Source organism: Onychomys torridus, chromosome 2, assembly GCF_903995425.1.
Source record: "Onychomys torridus chromosome 2, mOncTor1.1, whole genome shotgun sequence".
Taxonomy (NCBI): Eukaryota; Metazoa; Chordata; class Mammalia; order Rodentia; family Cricetidae; genus Onychomys; species Onychomys torridus.
The window spans coordinates 54,655,512-54,670,363 of record NC_050444.1 but is presented as its reverse complement, the minus strand read 5'-3'; the positions used below and the strand labels follow the sequence as shown (position 1 = coordinate 54,670,363).

The 14,852-nt window shown below is 44.1% G+C and overlaps 1 protein-coding gene and 1 pseudogene across 1 annotated transcript in view; one reads left to right on the top strand and one right to left on the bottom strand.

Annotated features, from left to right (window-relative positions):
• The window catches only part of Mdn1 (midasin AAA ATPase 1), a 144,940-nt gene that overhangs the window by 30,694 nt on the left and 99,394 nt on the right, over positions 1-14,852 (bottom strand). Inside the window, exons 64-78 of the mRNA XM_036179625.1 lie at positions 12,454-12,615; positions 12,051-12,324; positions 11,234-11,469; positions 10,734-10,829; positions 10,124-10,218; positions 9,725-9,846; positions 9,240-9,386; positions 8,614-8,723; positions 8,032-8,105; positions 7,101-7,299; positions 5,478-5,640; positions 3,845-3,991; positions 2,942-3,068; positions 1,251-1,356; positions 504-619 (exon numbers count right to left, since the gene is read on the bottom strand). Of these exons, the coding sequence (XP_036035518.1) occupies positions 504-619; positions 1,251-1,356; positions 2,942-3,068; positions 3,845-3,991; positions 5,478-5,640; positions 7,101-7,299; positions 8,032-8,105; positions 8,614-8,723; positions 9,240-9,386; positions 9,725-9,846; positions 10,124-10,218; positions 10,734-10,829; positions 11,234-11,469; positions 12,051-12,324; positions 12,454-12,615 (2,174 nt within the window). The remainder of the gene's footprint in view (positions 1-503; positions 620-1,250; positions 1,357-2,941; positions 3,069-3,844; positions 3,992-5,477; positions 5,641-7,100; positions 7,300-8,031; positions 8,106-8,613; positions 8,724-9,239; positions 9,387-9,724; positions 9,847-10,123; positions 10,219-10,733; positions 10,830-11,233; positions 11,470-12,050; positions 12,325-12,453; positions 12,616-14,852) is intronic.
• LOC118577369 lies at positions 1,470-1,896 on the top strand (annotated as a pseudogene).

The window sequence follows — 14,852 nt, the reverse complement described above, 5'->3', positions numbered from 1 at the left end:
CAATGAACTGAGGAAAAAACAGAAGCCAAACTGAATATAGTTTAGAAATATTGTCTCTCAGCCAAGAATCCACTCAACAGGATGGCAGCTTTCCTAATGTCCTCATCTTTTAATTATCTGTTTCTATTTGGGGAACAAACTGCCACCTGGGGAAATCTAAAATCCTGACAGAGGCAGACTTATCCCCAGTCCCAAAGATCAGGAAGCCCCACGACCAAAAATACAACACTGACTTTCAGCTTATCCCAGTGAAGGGCGTCATTCCAGATCCAGCTCACAATACTCTTTTTACTGTTTGGCTAGGCCCTGTCCTCACTCCACAGACCACTTTTCTCCAGACCATGGGTAGTGCCCTGGCCTGGCATCAAATGAAGCAGTAGGACCAAAAGACACTACCTACCTCTTTGGGCGGGCTCAACCCACTTCAGAGAGTGGAGGGTATTCCTCTCAGCTGATCTGCACAGATCCTCCTATTTGCAGCAACCCTTTCCACCAGAACATACCTGAGGATGATCCACTGCTCAGTCAGTGTGGTCAGGGAGCGGCGCTGTCGGATGAGCAGCTTCATCAAGTGTGCTGAGAACCCTTTACATCTGTCAACATTACCCATGCCAATCTCCTGGCAGAGGGAAGAGAAAAAGCATGCTGAAGGCATTGCTGATAATCCCTGCCCTCCCCACACATGCACCAAACTAATTCTTCCTCAAAAAACAAAACAAAACAACAACAACAACAATTATGAGTTTGTTTTGCCTGCATGTATGTGCGCCATGTACATGTCTGGAGGTCAAAAGAGGACGTCTGATGCCCTGGAACTGGATTTTAGACAGTAACGAGGCACTATGTGAGGGCTGGGTACTGAACCTGGGTCTTTTGCTCCTAACCACTGAGCCATCTTTCAATCCCCCAAGCTATTCCGTGAAACTTAGGTGAACTTATGCACATACAGTGGGGTGTGAGCAGCAGTACACGCTGTCTTCCAGCAGTGGCTTTCAGACTAGCTTCTAGAGATCACTGACATCCAGGGGAAGAATGAGGTGTAACACCAACTATGGGCAGATGTGGTCTGTTCTCAACTCACAAGAGTAAAGATGGTCCTCTTGGCAAATGCAATGAATGGTACTTACTCTAAGCTGTTCTAGGATCTACACTATTACACTGATTTAAATTTAACAAGCTTGTTATTGCCTGATAAAGACGGTGACATGGATGAACATGGCAGATGCTTTCCCCAGCCCACGTCAGTCTACCTTGACAGGAGTTGCAAGGGCTGCAGTAAGCCTGGTGTGCCGTGCAAGAGAGCGATAAAAATACTTCTGGCACCCATCCCACAAAGACGAGATTTCTGTGAGGAGCCTAGAAAAGAAACCAAACCAAGCAACTTATTGTATTAAAACCACAACAACTGCCCTTTCTGTCTTCTCTAACCCTGGGAGCAGCTCTCCCGCCTTGGCCCCTCACCCCTGAAAATGTATGCCTGCTCCAAGTTCATCTGCACCCCCTCCCTGATCAGGAGCACCTCTCAACTGAGGAGTCTTCCACTGTCTGCAGTGCAGTTGAACCGACCACAGACATGGACAGATGAGGGCCTCAGCAGTTGGGCAGTCCCTTGTCCTCTGACCTCACTCATCCCTAGCCCCAGCTTCCAAACCAGCATCATTTCCAGGGACATCAACACAGCCGCCAAGTTCACTGGGGCTGGGGCTGCCACAGCTGGGATGGCTGGCTCTGGGGCCGGGATTGGGACTATTCTGGGGAGCCGCAATCATTGGTTATGCCAGGAACCCTTCTCTGAAGCAACAGCTCTTCTCCTACGTAATTCTGGGCTTTGCCCTCTCAGAGGCCCTGGGGCTCTTCTGCCTAATGGTGGCCTTTCTCCTCCTCTTCGCCACATGAAGTAGCCGTCTCCACTTCCACCTCCCATAGCTCTGTCATGTCCCGTCTGCCCTGTGTGTTCCTTTTCCTGTATCACCCCAGCAAGTCTGGGGAAAGTGCTTGGCTTAGGGTTTGACAAAGAGAAGATAAACACTGTATCAGTAAGAAATTAAAAAAAAAATAAGTAAAGCCACCACAAATGTGCACTGAAGATCCCAAGGACTCAAGACTTCTGAGCACATTCAGGAGTGACCCAGAGTCACCAGTTGACATCGCTGTGTCTGTGAGGAGGACACTTAGTCCTGGATGCGTTACGGCAAACAAGAAACAGCAGTGGGCTGCTTTCCCCGTGAAACCTTCATAAACTGACTTGATGATGGAAAGTATGTCTTATAAACCCCGACGTCAACAGGGGCTAGTCAGGTAACAAAGAACCAGGGACAGACATACACAAAATGCTAACAAGGTAGGGACAGCTTAACATGGGCCTACACAGGTGCTAGAGAATAAAATAAACTGAAAAACACGTGTCCTGTCAAATGGAGAGGGACAGCTCAGTCACAGCTACATGGGCACCAATTAAGAATGCAAGCCCATTTGGCCAGCTATCTTGAAAAACTGTAACTCTTGAAAGCTGGTCTATAATTTCCCCCTTTACAATGCTGTTCTGACTCAAATTTAAAGTCCCACAGAGACACTGAGCACTAAAACACATGCAGATCACTTAGGGACTCTAGGTAGATGAAAACACGGACAGGTTTTTCTCAAGGTGATCAGTTCTCAAACTGAGTATTTTAAAACTCACACACACCGGAGATAGCAAAACTATGGGGACATTCCCAGCTGTCAAAGAGGTCAGGTAAGCAGGCCTCAGGGAAGCAAAGGAGCAGAGCAAGAGGCCACGGGGTGAGGCTGCAGGTCAGCAGTGAAGGACACAGCACACACACCAACAGAGCAGGGCGGCACACACAAGGAAAGGCAGAAGAAATGAACATTTCATGTATAGGCGCAGGTCCTTTTGGAAGCTGAGTGACTTCCGCAATGTACAATTTAAAAACAAACCAACCGAGACTCGGCCTCCTGACTGCTGCTGACTATAGACAAGGCGCTCTGGAGATCTAAGGGGTGAAGATGAAGCAACTCTTGAGGACTTTTTGAACGGGCCCAGGCAAGACCTTTTCGATATGACAGACCTAGGAAATCAACAGCACTCATTAATGCACAGTAACTCAGTGAGAAAAGGCTGTGTCCTCTAATGGCCCTCTCATCAAAGTGAAGTCTGGGACATGTATCACCAGAAACCTGTCAGAAATATGGCTTCAGGTAGCCAGGGGTGATAGCCCAAGCCTATAATCTCAGCCCCTGGGAGGGTCCAGGAAGAAAGATCATGAGTGTGAGGCCAGCTTGGACTATGCAGCAGTAAAGAAATGCACCAACTAAAACAGGCTCAATCCTAACATTTTAACACGATTCCCTAAGTGACTCAGATGCTGAAAAGCACTATTCTCTACCTATGATAGGAGAGAGATACTGCTGAAAGCAGAATATCAGTTCTGAGATACCTCACCACAAAATTTGAAAATGTGTGGGAACCAGCAGTTCATTGTAGCATTTTCCTTTGTATGACCAGAACTCTGAGAATGACATTCCACACCTTTGTCTAGTATTCTGTTTTATATGGTTTCAGGAATTTCCCCCCCATGTCACCACTACCCCGAGGCTAATTACAGGGGTGGGTAGTTAAGAGTGGTTAAGAGTGCTTGCTGCTCTTCATGATGACCCTGAGTTCAGTTCCTAACACCTGTACTAAGTAGCTCACAACTGTCTGTAATTCCAGCTCTAGGGGAAGAGATTCTCTCTTCTGGTCTCCATGAGCAGCCTCACACATCACATGTGTACATACTAAAACTTTAAAATAAAAGCAAAAGGTGGTAATTATACTTCCTAGTATTTCAGGAGCTACCCTTACCAATTTTTGCAAGGTGTTTAAAGAGATCCGACAAAGCTCGATGCTTCTGCATGAGAATGTGCTTGGCTTCTGATTGCTGCTTTTCTTTCTCAGCAGAGGGGTTCACGTTTAAGTTCTGCAACTCACTTACAGAGGAAATCACGTCACCTGTAGGGAAAACATAAAATCCCAAGGCTTTGTTAATGCGGGCACGTTTGCTCTGTTTCTAGGACCTCCTGTGGCATGGAGGCCATAAGTCCTGTTCATCTTTCAGCTGCACTTTCAATAGTCCCTAGCATTTGGTAAATAAATGGTCAATGAACTGTATGAACTACACTTGTAAAGATAAATGGGAAAATGATATAACTCTTAGCTTTGTTATCTCTTTAAAATAAACCAAACCAAAGAAAACCTATGTATTGAGTACCAACAGTGTAGTTTATTATACCATGAATTTTAATCACCCAAAAGGAATATCTGATAATTGTATTTCATCCCTTCCCTATAGCTAGTATAAGCTAAGTGCTTTTTTAATCTATACAAGTTCATGAGCACTTATCTGTAGCACTAATTCTTTTATTTATTTAGCTTTTTTTTGAGACAGGGTTTCTTTCTCTGTGTAACAGCTCTGGCTGTCTTGGATCTCACTTTGTAGACAAAACTGGCCTCGAACTCATAGAGATCCATTTGCCTCTGCCTCCTGAGTGATGGGACTAAAGATGTGCACCACCACAACCAGGCCAAATTATTTTTTTAATACTTTATTTTCCCTTTCTGTGCATCGGTGTATTGCCTGCATGTATGTCTGTGAGGGTGTCAGACTCCCTGGAATTGGAGTTACAGACAGTTGTGAGCTGCCATGTGGGTGCTGGGGATTGAACATGAATGAGTCCTCTGGAAGAGCCATCAATGCTCTTAACTGCTGAGCCAGCTCTCCAGTCCTGTCTTTAAAAGCCTTTCTTTTTCCTTTTGGTGAGACAGAGTCTCATTATGTAGCTACCCTTGAACCCAAATATCCACCTGGGTCTGATTCTTGAATGTGCCTTATCACACCTGGCTTCCACTTGACTAATTTTTGTTTTTAAAGATTTACTGACAGGTGGTGATGGGGAACACCTTTAATCCCAGTACTCTGGAGGTTGAGGCAAGTGGATCTCTGAGTTTGAGGCCAGTCTGGTCTACAGAGTGAGTTCCAGAACAGCCAGGGCTACATAGAGAAACCCTGTCTCAGAGGAGAAAAAAAAAAAAAAAAAAAAGATTTGTCTTTTAATTTTATGTGTGTTAAGTGTTTGCCTGCACATATGTCTATGAACCATTTGTGTCTGGTGCCTAGAGGCCAGAGAAAGGTGTTGGATCCTCTAAAACTGCCATGGAGATGCTGAGGCAGGAAGTCACTAGCATCCTGGAGTTTGAGACCCACCTGGACAATACAGAAAGACACAAACAACCAACCAAGATCAAGGCAGCCTACAATTCCTGTTTTCATGTGAGGACAGAGGGGTTAAAGATCCCCTAGATTACTGGCAGGCCTCAGCCTTTGGACTTGGATTTTTAGCACTTGTTTTAAAAATGTGTGAGATGTCAAAAATGACACAGGTCCCACATTCCAGCCATCAGAGCAAGTTTCCCTTTTGCCCTGGCTATTGGCACTCACCAGTGAACTGGTCAAGGCTTTCCACCAGGCAAGGTAGGGGGCTCTCCTTCATAAACATCAGGCACATTTTCCTCATTCGCTTTGAGAGTCTTGGCAAGCGACGCAGAAGCTCTCCTTCCACAGACAGAGGACCAGCATCCTGACATTGCTCTGGAACTGAAGCCTTGGAGACAGTACAGGGTGGTGTCACTACCAAGAACCAGAGTAATATTTGCTCCCTTCTCCCTGTTTTTTTTTCCCCCCAAGACAGGGTTTCTCTGTGTAGCCCTGGCTGTCCTGGAACTCACTCTGTAGTCCAGGCTGGCTTCAAACTCACAGAGATCCGCCTGCCTCTGACTCCCAAGTGCTGGGTTTAAAGGCGTGTGCCGCCGCCGCCGCCGCCGCCGCCGCCGCCGCCGCTGCCACCACCACCACCACCACCACCACCACCACTGCTGCCCGGCCAGAATAAGTTTTAACTTGATGGACACTAAATTTATTGAATCAACTTCTCCCTGCACCTTCCTCCTTCCTCACTCAGCAAATACAACATCATCTCAGGAATAGACATAAGTACATATAGATGGATGTTTAAAAACCTGAATTACTCTTTTGTATGTGACTGAACTAGCAAGTCATGAGCTTTTAACCTATCAACATAGGATGAACAGTAAGACTGCAGTCATCATGGTACTAAACCAAGGCAAATGGGCTCAGCAAATCCCACTTGTACTACTGTTTATCTCTATCCTCCTTGTCCCAAGGACACTTCACAGGTATTAAGGCCGGTATCAATTAAAGGAAGAACTTCACCCACTGTGGCACATTTTCTCACCAGCACCCCCACGCCTGAAATCCCTGTGCTGTCATCATCAGCACACAAAACATTGTGATCAGTATGACAGCAGTGAGTTGACAAACAGTCCATTGAAATTTGCCAGCATCTGGAGACACAAGCAGTAGTTACTATGCCTTTTGAATGATTCTTAAAAAAGCTCAGAGACCTAATTACTGACTCTGTGAACCCCAGATGGGAAGTCCAGTAAGATTCAAAATGAGTATTCTCTGGAGGAATGCTCTTTAGACCCAAAAATAAATGGCAGGAGCAGCCACCTGTCAGCATGCACTCCAGAGCTCTGTCCCTTACATTTTCAGGAATTTTGCACACCATCTCAAACATGGTGCTGGAGAGGAACCACAAGCAATCATTTACACTCTGACCTGAGCAGGCTCTGAGCAGCACTGCTCTGGGCACACACAGCAGCATCCTCATCTAGCTGTTCAGCTACAATAGCACATTTTATTGTCTGAAGACATGTGTATAGATGCGATCAGGTCACAGAATTTTTGTGGGTGTCACAGGAAACTTTTGGAGTTGATTCTCTCCTTCTAACCTTAATGTGGGTTCCAGAGATCAAACTCAGGTCATCAGGATTATATAGCAATCAGTTTACCTGCTGAGCCAACTGACTAACCTGAGATCATAGTTCTGTAACATAGCCAGGCAAACAATCAAATGCTATACAGATCCAAAGAAGAAAATCCCAAAGGCATTCTGTGTCTAGTTCCCAGTTCATCCCTTACCCTGAAAGATCCTGTTTAACTGCCTTGGGATTAAACATGCAGCATGCCACAAACTAGTACCTGCCATGCTGTTGGCTGTGCTAACAGGGTCTCCCTCAGTGCCCTGTTCAGACACTGAATGGGTGACATTGCCATTGCAGCTTCCTCTGTTGGCTTTGGCAAACAGTCAGGACGTTCTTCCTTGTTGCTCTCCACCAGACATGACTGACAGGGTTCATTCAGGACAGCTTCAAATTTCTTCATGAATTTAAAGAGGGTCCTGGTCTCATGTAGTAACAAATTAAGGTTAAAAACAAAAACACATCGTTTTAAGAGAATTTAAAAGCAAAGAATTAAATGTGCGCATACACACACACACACACACACACACACACACACACACACACACACACACACACACCCCAGCTTTTATCTTTTATAGTTATGCTGATCTCCTTAGGTATTCATAATCATTTGGGATTTTTAGGGAAAAAAATATACCAAATACTTTTACCCCCACCTTTTCAACCAGAGGACACTGAAGCCAGCCACATTGGGGTTGCTTTGCTCAAGAGAAATAGCTGGGCCGGGAGGTGGTGGCACACACCTTTGATCCCAGCACTCGGGAGGCAGAGCCAGGTGGATCACTGTGAGTTCGAGACCAGCCTGGGCTACAGAGTGAGTTCCAGGAAAGGTGCAAAGCTACACAGAGAAACTCTGTCTCAAAAAACCAAAACCAAAACCAAACCAAACCAAACCAAACAAAACAAAAAAAAAAAAAAAAAAAAAAAAGAGAGAGAGAGAGAGAGAAATAGCTGGTGGGTGGCAGAAGACCAGCCCACTGGGCACACAGCCTGCTTTGCCCAAGGAACACATTCTTCTTGTAAGTAGATTTTGTTTGTGGTAGCCTGAGGGTAGTACAGGTCAGGCCAAGAAAACACTGTAGTCTTGCAGCCTACCATACAGGACTGTGCTTTTGAAAGGTTACTCCCAGTTTTAAAAGACAGATTACCTATGTGTCTTTTCCACAGATTGTTTAATGGACCAGAAGCTGACATCATTCCACTTTGATATCTTCACAAATTCCTGAAAGACAAAGGAAGTATTTGTCAGAAAAGCTTGTATTCCCCTTTTCTCCCCTACATTATCTACTTGTCAAAGGTCAGAGGCCATCCCATCCCAAACACAGGACTGTATATCAGGGAATATGTAAAAGACTAAAGGGGAACCACGTATTTGCCTCAAATCAATCAAAAAATGATCATCAATGGTGATGTTCCCACCAGTAACTTATTTGATAGGCACTCCAGCTTAAAAATCAACAAGGTTCCTCCTATCAGCATAGGCTCTCCAACCCTGCTTTCTCTGAAGTATTAAAAACAGAGGACTCTCCCTGCCCCAAGGCACTTTGTGGCCCACATCCCATGTAATATGGCACACTCCTGAGGTAGACAGCAGAGCACAGACTTTCCTGTAGTGGTTCCCTAATAAACTTCTACAGCCTCCTCCCCTTGTCTCCTGCCTCCCGCTTACAAGAAAAGGGATGGGCTGATTCTGTCCTTTCAAGGATGATTATGACAGCTACTCATCTTACTTTAAGTTCTTTTTCTATGGGGGAACGAAGTTCCACAATTTTAGCTTGGACCGGGTCAAGAAATTGCTTGTAAAAATGGTACAAATTCCATAAAACACTGCAAAGTGAATCTGGAAGAAATGAAAAGGGAAAAACCATTACTCACTGTAGGGCTTCTGGTGCCAGCCTGTGTCTTCCTCATTCCCCATGCCATAAAATTATAGCACATTCCACAGTCAGGTTTGTGAAAAACTTGTCTGAGCTTAGCACTCCTCAAAACTGCAGGTTGTCTTTCATTTTAACTTCTAACAGATTTACTGCCATTTTTTAAAACAGATGATATGCTGAGAATATCTTTAAACCAATCCTTCAAAATCTTTTATGAGTCTAAAACTCATAAAATCAATAGATACTATGCTTATATTAAAATGGCATATAAAAATGTCTGCCCCAACTCTCATTCATGTCAAGCTATACTCAGTTTATAGTGACAACTTAATTCCAAACCTGCTGGGATAGTAACCGACGTCAGCAGTTTTTACATGGGGCTTATTCTGCAGCAAGCTCCAGGCAAGTCACGGCTTCATAGTGAGACCATGTCTCAAAATAAACAAGCAGTACATGGTAAGTGAGGAAAAAACCCTTACCTTTCCCTTCGATTTGTGGCATCAGTAAGACATGACAATGGAAAACCAGTAACATTTGGAGTCGTACATGGAACTCTCCCAGCGAAGATCCTTCAATAAATGCTTGTAATGTGCTCACCAGCAACATCAGGGTCATCTGCTTGTCATCTTTAGAGAGCCAAAGAGCAAAACATACATTGCCTTCAACCATCCCTCCCATCCCTAAAATGCATGCTGTGCAGCATCCATCAAAGGAGGAAGGCCATTAGGTAGGTACCACATCAAATTGAAGCCAAGATTATGGTTACAGTGACTGACTTCCACATAAAACCTGTACGTAAGTTATGTATTAAATGCACTCACAACAAAATTATAAAAGATTAGTATGAAGCAGCTTTAATTCAAGCATGTTAATCTCTACCTACACTGAGTTAGTTCCTGGACATACAGGATGGTATAACTTTATGATGACTGCTTCTCTAGAGCTTGCAAGTCACCAGCCTTACCTTCCTGTTCCTCTGTGCGTTCCTGCATGTGCTTCTCCAGCATCTGATAGATGGAGAACCAGTGCTTGGTGGATTTCTCAGTATGGCGTCTCATGGTATTATCCAAACTCATTGACCAGCAGCTGACCAGCAAGGAGTGGAGGAAAAGGCAATAGAGACATTTAGGTAAATCCATTTTCGATCACAAACTCCCGAGTGCTGGGATTAAAGGCATGAGCCACCACGCCTGGCTAAATATTCATCATTTTTACAAATGGTCATAGAGAAGCTATTTAGTTTGCTGCTTCAGAATGTATGGCCTGATCAATGCTTGGCTTTAAACTCTGTGATTAAAGCACATCTACAACTGCCATATTATACACATAACCCCCCTGGGGCAGGCAAGGAAAGGTCACTTACTTCAGCTCCAGTTTACGCCACCGAATGATCATCTGACTGACTAAATCAAGATGTTTCCGGAGAGACAATGCTCGACTTGCATTCTCCTCCCAATCCTAAGGAAACAAACACCTTTTGTTGCCATTATTCAACCTCTTAGTTACTTCCTCCCCCTCAGTAACATCTTGGATTTTCCTTAAGAGAAGACTACTGAGCCCCTAACAACTTTTACTAATCACAGGTACAAATTCACATTGTGATACAACTCTCCACTGTATCACAAACAGTCATGCGATACAACACCACAGAACCAAAGTTAGAGGCAGACAAAAACCAGTCTGGCCTGTACCAGAATTCCTGCTGCTGGCTTTTCTCCTTGAACAAACTCATCTGAGTCCTTTCGGTCACGATGTGGAGGCTGTGTGGGGCTGTGGTCCCAGCACAGTGAGCTCCTAGAGCCCTGGTTTCCAAACAGCTGCTCACTGGCACCAACCTCACCCCAACTCAGAAAGACCCCAAATCTTCATCTTTCTCTAAACCAAATTTTACCTTTCTGTTCTAACTTGAGTGTCAAAAGAGAAATCTTGTCAAAATACCAAAAACTAAAACAAGGAAGAAGAAATGATCTTACTTGCGCCTTTGCCAGAAGGATCTCTAAGCCGTTCAGGAGCTTTGAGATGGGACTGGAGAGCGGGAAACCACGGATTCTGTCCATTACGACCAGAAGCTTAAAAAAAAAGACACCAAGACCCAGCTAACTCAGTAGACTCAGTGACCAACAGTGAAAGTGCAGACAGGAAGTTTCAGTCTGTTTCACAGATACCTATTAAAAACTGTGGAAGCAAACGTTCAGGGCTGTGGAACCCCACGGGAGGAAATCTTTTGTAATTATTCTGGAAATAAGACTGATTCTAACTTTATTATTCCTTATATTAGGAGTTACTATAAAATTTGCTAAAACTGGCATGTTCTTCCTGCAGCTATTTGAGGAACATCTTACTGGGTTAGAGGTAAACCTTAGTTTCTATGTACAGACATGCAAGTCAACATCCCTGAAGACAGTCTGAGGCTACATTCTCTGGGTGAATTTGGGTCCTTGGGCAATTCATCCTTCCTAGCTGGCTGCACTACCTGCTGAAGTACAGGGTGCTCTGGCCACTCCTCCAGCAACTGACGGACAGCTTCTGAAAAACCTTGAAGCACAGGTTGGCACTGCCGTGCTTCTGCGACATTGGGGTGCTGGTAGAAGTCATAGGGCCCGTCAGGCTTCATCGTCAGGTCTGAGGTGGCCTCCCCACAGAGGGTATTATAGGAGAGAGTGCAGGCCAAGAGCTGACTGCCCAAGAGCTGGTCATTCAGCTCAACTCCTGTGAAGTGACAAGATCGTGGAAAAGTCAGTGAACTCAACAAGCCAGTTTAATAATTAATAAGTTATGAACATGTCAGAAACCATGAACTAATTGTGACTCAAGCCTTTTTCTAATGGAGTTCATTGAAGAGACCATGTCAGAAACCTCATGCAACCAACTGATAGCAAACCAGATTCTGTGAGTCTCAGATTGTTTTAAAAATATATGAGGTTAGAGACAGGGAATGCATCTCCATGTGAGGTGCTGAGGTTGTACTCCTAGCATCATAAAAAATAAACAAAACCTCAGCAACAATCCCCACAGATCTGTCAGAAAAGCATGAAGATTAAGAGAAGAAAAGTGGAAACAATTCAAGGAAAAACATCTCACAAATCAAGTCCATAGCTTTTCTCATAGGACACTAGTGAAAATCTGTATTACTACAGACTTTTAAATCAATTTCTCAAATTTTTAAGCTTTGGGAACTAGGAGCAAGGAACTAAATGAAAATGGGGATTTCATTATCTTAACTGTTCCAAGAGTAGCAAGATTATCTACTCATTTTGATTTCCCAGGAGTATTAAGGAGAACTTCCATACCCATCAGAGGGTAGAAGTGCGTCACCAGAGAGGCTCCAGTCTGATAGCAGGACAGAAACAGGCTGAGGTAGTGTTTTGCTTCATGTGGTGGCACAGTCTGTTGGTACCAAAGGGACCGTGCAAAGCTGAGGCACAGCTGCTGATGGATCAGCATCACTGCCTGCATTGAGCTCTGGGACAGGAGAGCTGGGTCTGCAGCTTCTTCTTCCTCTTGCCCATCCAAAGCTCCTTCGTTCTTCTCTAGTGTGTGTTCTATCAAAATATCTGCAAAGTCCTAAACAGCAATAGAACGATTCATTTGATTACACTCTGTGAATGTGAAGGAGGAGTGTGACCCATAGACAACAGTGCCATTACGATGAAACACTGAATGCTAAGACAACTACAGAACATATCCTGCTACCTTTTCATGCAGTGGGAACAGTTTCCTGAGCTCAAGTTCTTCCTCCTCCTCCTCACTCAGGGCTGTCCTGCAGCTCCTGCTCCGGTATCTGTACAGGCTATTCTCTTGCTCTGCCTTCTCTTGGGCTATGCGTTCCTGCTCATCCCACTCATTGATGATCTCCTGAAAAGTTACATGGGCAGAAAAAAGGAAGCATTCACAAGACATAGGCAAGACTCATCAATCTTAGCTTCTCACAAGTATGAAAGTACCATGGGCCTCCAAACACAAGTCAACAGCTAAGAAATAAAATCCCATCAGCGGAGAGCAAATGAGCTTCCTTTCAAGCTGTGTGAAGGTCTTCATCATTTTCCTGGCAATTTCATCATTTCCCGTTACAATTTCAAAGGTGTGCAAATCTGCTACAGTGCAGCTAATCCTCATGCCCTTTTTGTTCAAGGGGTTGAGGGAGTTGAGAAAGAGGGCACCTAGTGGGCACTTCAGCAAGCTGGCCTAGGGTTCAATGTCACATTATGCTAGACACTTCATGAATGCCCTGCTCTCTCAGATGTAGGTCCTTAAATTGGCAAAAACTATACATGATGAAAGGCAGAGGCACAGACTAAATAGTGAGTTCCAGGCCAGCTAGAGCTACAATGAAATCTCGTCTCCAACAACAAAAATGTATTAAATGAAGGAAACCAACAGACAATCAAATGTGGGTTTTTTTGGTTTGGTTTTCTTTTTTATGCAAGTCTTTAAAAATTACAATTTAATTAAACATATATGGATGTTTTTCTTGCCTGCATGCCTTTGCACTGGGTGTACCTGGTGACCAATGAGGCCCAAAAGAGGGAGAAGGATTCCCTGGAATTGGAGTCAAGGATGGTTATGAGATGTCACATGGGTGCTGGCCTTGGAAAGAACAGCCAGTACTCTTAACTTCTGAGCCACCTCTCCAACCTCTTCTTTTTTTCAAAAATACTCTCAGGTATCTCAGGCTATCCTCAAATTCCTATGTAGTGCAGCTGGACTTGAACTCCTCCTGATCCTCCTGCCTCTACTCTGTAAATGCTCGAACTAATGGGTGTGTGCCCAAATATTTGTGAGGGTTTATCATTAAAGAAAGATAATTAAATTAAAAGCCTAAGAAGTAGGTTTAAATATATTTCTAAAGACTCAATTTTTATGTGTTTGAATGTTTTGCCTATATGCATGTATGTGCACCATGTGCATGCCTTATGTCTTTAGGAGGGCAGGAGAGGGCATTGGATCCCCTGAAACTAGCATTACAAGCAGTTAGAGGCCATGTGGGTACTGGGAACCAAACCAAGGGTCTTCTGGAAGAACAGCTAAGCCATATCCCCAGTCCCATATTTATTTATTTTTTTAAAAATAAAGAGCTAATGGGATTTGAGACAGGTGAGTCAGGCGCTGGCTGAGATCAGGATAACGTTTGATCTTCCTGCTGGAATAACAGGCCTGTATATAAGCACTTTGGTTTAGGAGGTGCTAAGGAATCAAACTTAGGTCCTATGGTGTGCCGGGCCAGCACTCTACTCACTGAGCTAGCCCTCTAGAACAGGTTTAATCTTTGTCCTATAATCCCGGTCTCTAGGTTAACCAAAGATGTAAGACTATTTACTTTGAGATTTACTGTTTTCCCCTCTAAAATAGTAAATACAATATTAAATATGCTAAGTAACTTAATGGCATGCACACATTGAGAATGTTAGCAATGAAATCTATGACTGATAAATAACAGTGAGCAGGAATGACCACCAAATGCTGTTAGGTTTGAATACTAAGTAGATGGACTCACGAGTGACTTGCTGTAAGTCTTATGGCTCTAGCAATCCAAGGGTAAGTATCAGACTCCAGGAACAGCCCAGAATCCAAGGGTAAGTATCAGACTCCAGGAACAGCCCAGAATTGACCCTGACCCGCATATTCTTTTAGTTGCTGAGTACTGGGTCACTATGCTAGAATATGAATTTCTTTAGCAAGCTGTTGCTACAAATAAAAATCTGTAAACCCGAGGCATACTATTTTAAAAGAAAAATGTTTGTAAATATACCCCACAAAGGAGGGCCTAGTTAATCTTTTAAAGATCGAAGGAAGCTGGGCAAGCATGCTATGCTGGTACATATCTATAATCTAACTATTCAGGATGATAAGGCAGAATAAATATCAAACTCCGAGGCCAGCCTGGGCTATATAATGAGTGCCAGGGCAGCCAGAGATACATAACAAACCCTCAAAAAAAACCCAACAAAACAGCGAGAAAAAAAGCATACCCTCCGCCCCCACCTCCCATACACACTTTGTGTCAAAGAAGAAAGGGAAAGCATCAGACAGATGAAAACCTATTTCCCAACCATTCTCTCTACCATAGCAGGTAGGCCTCTTAGAAACAGGCT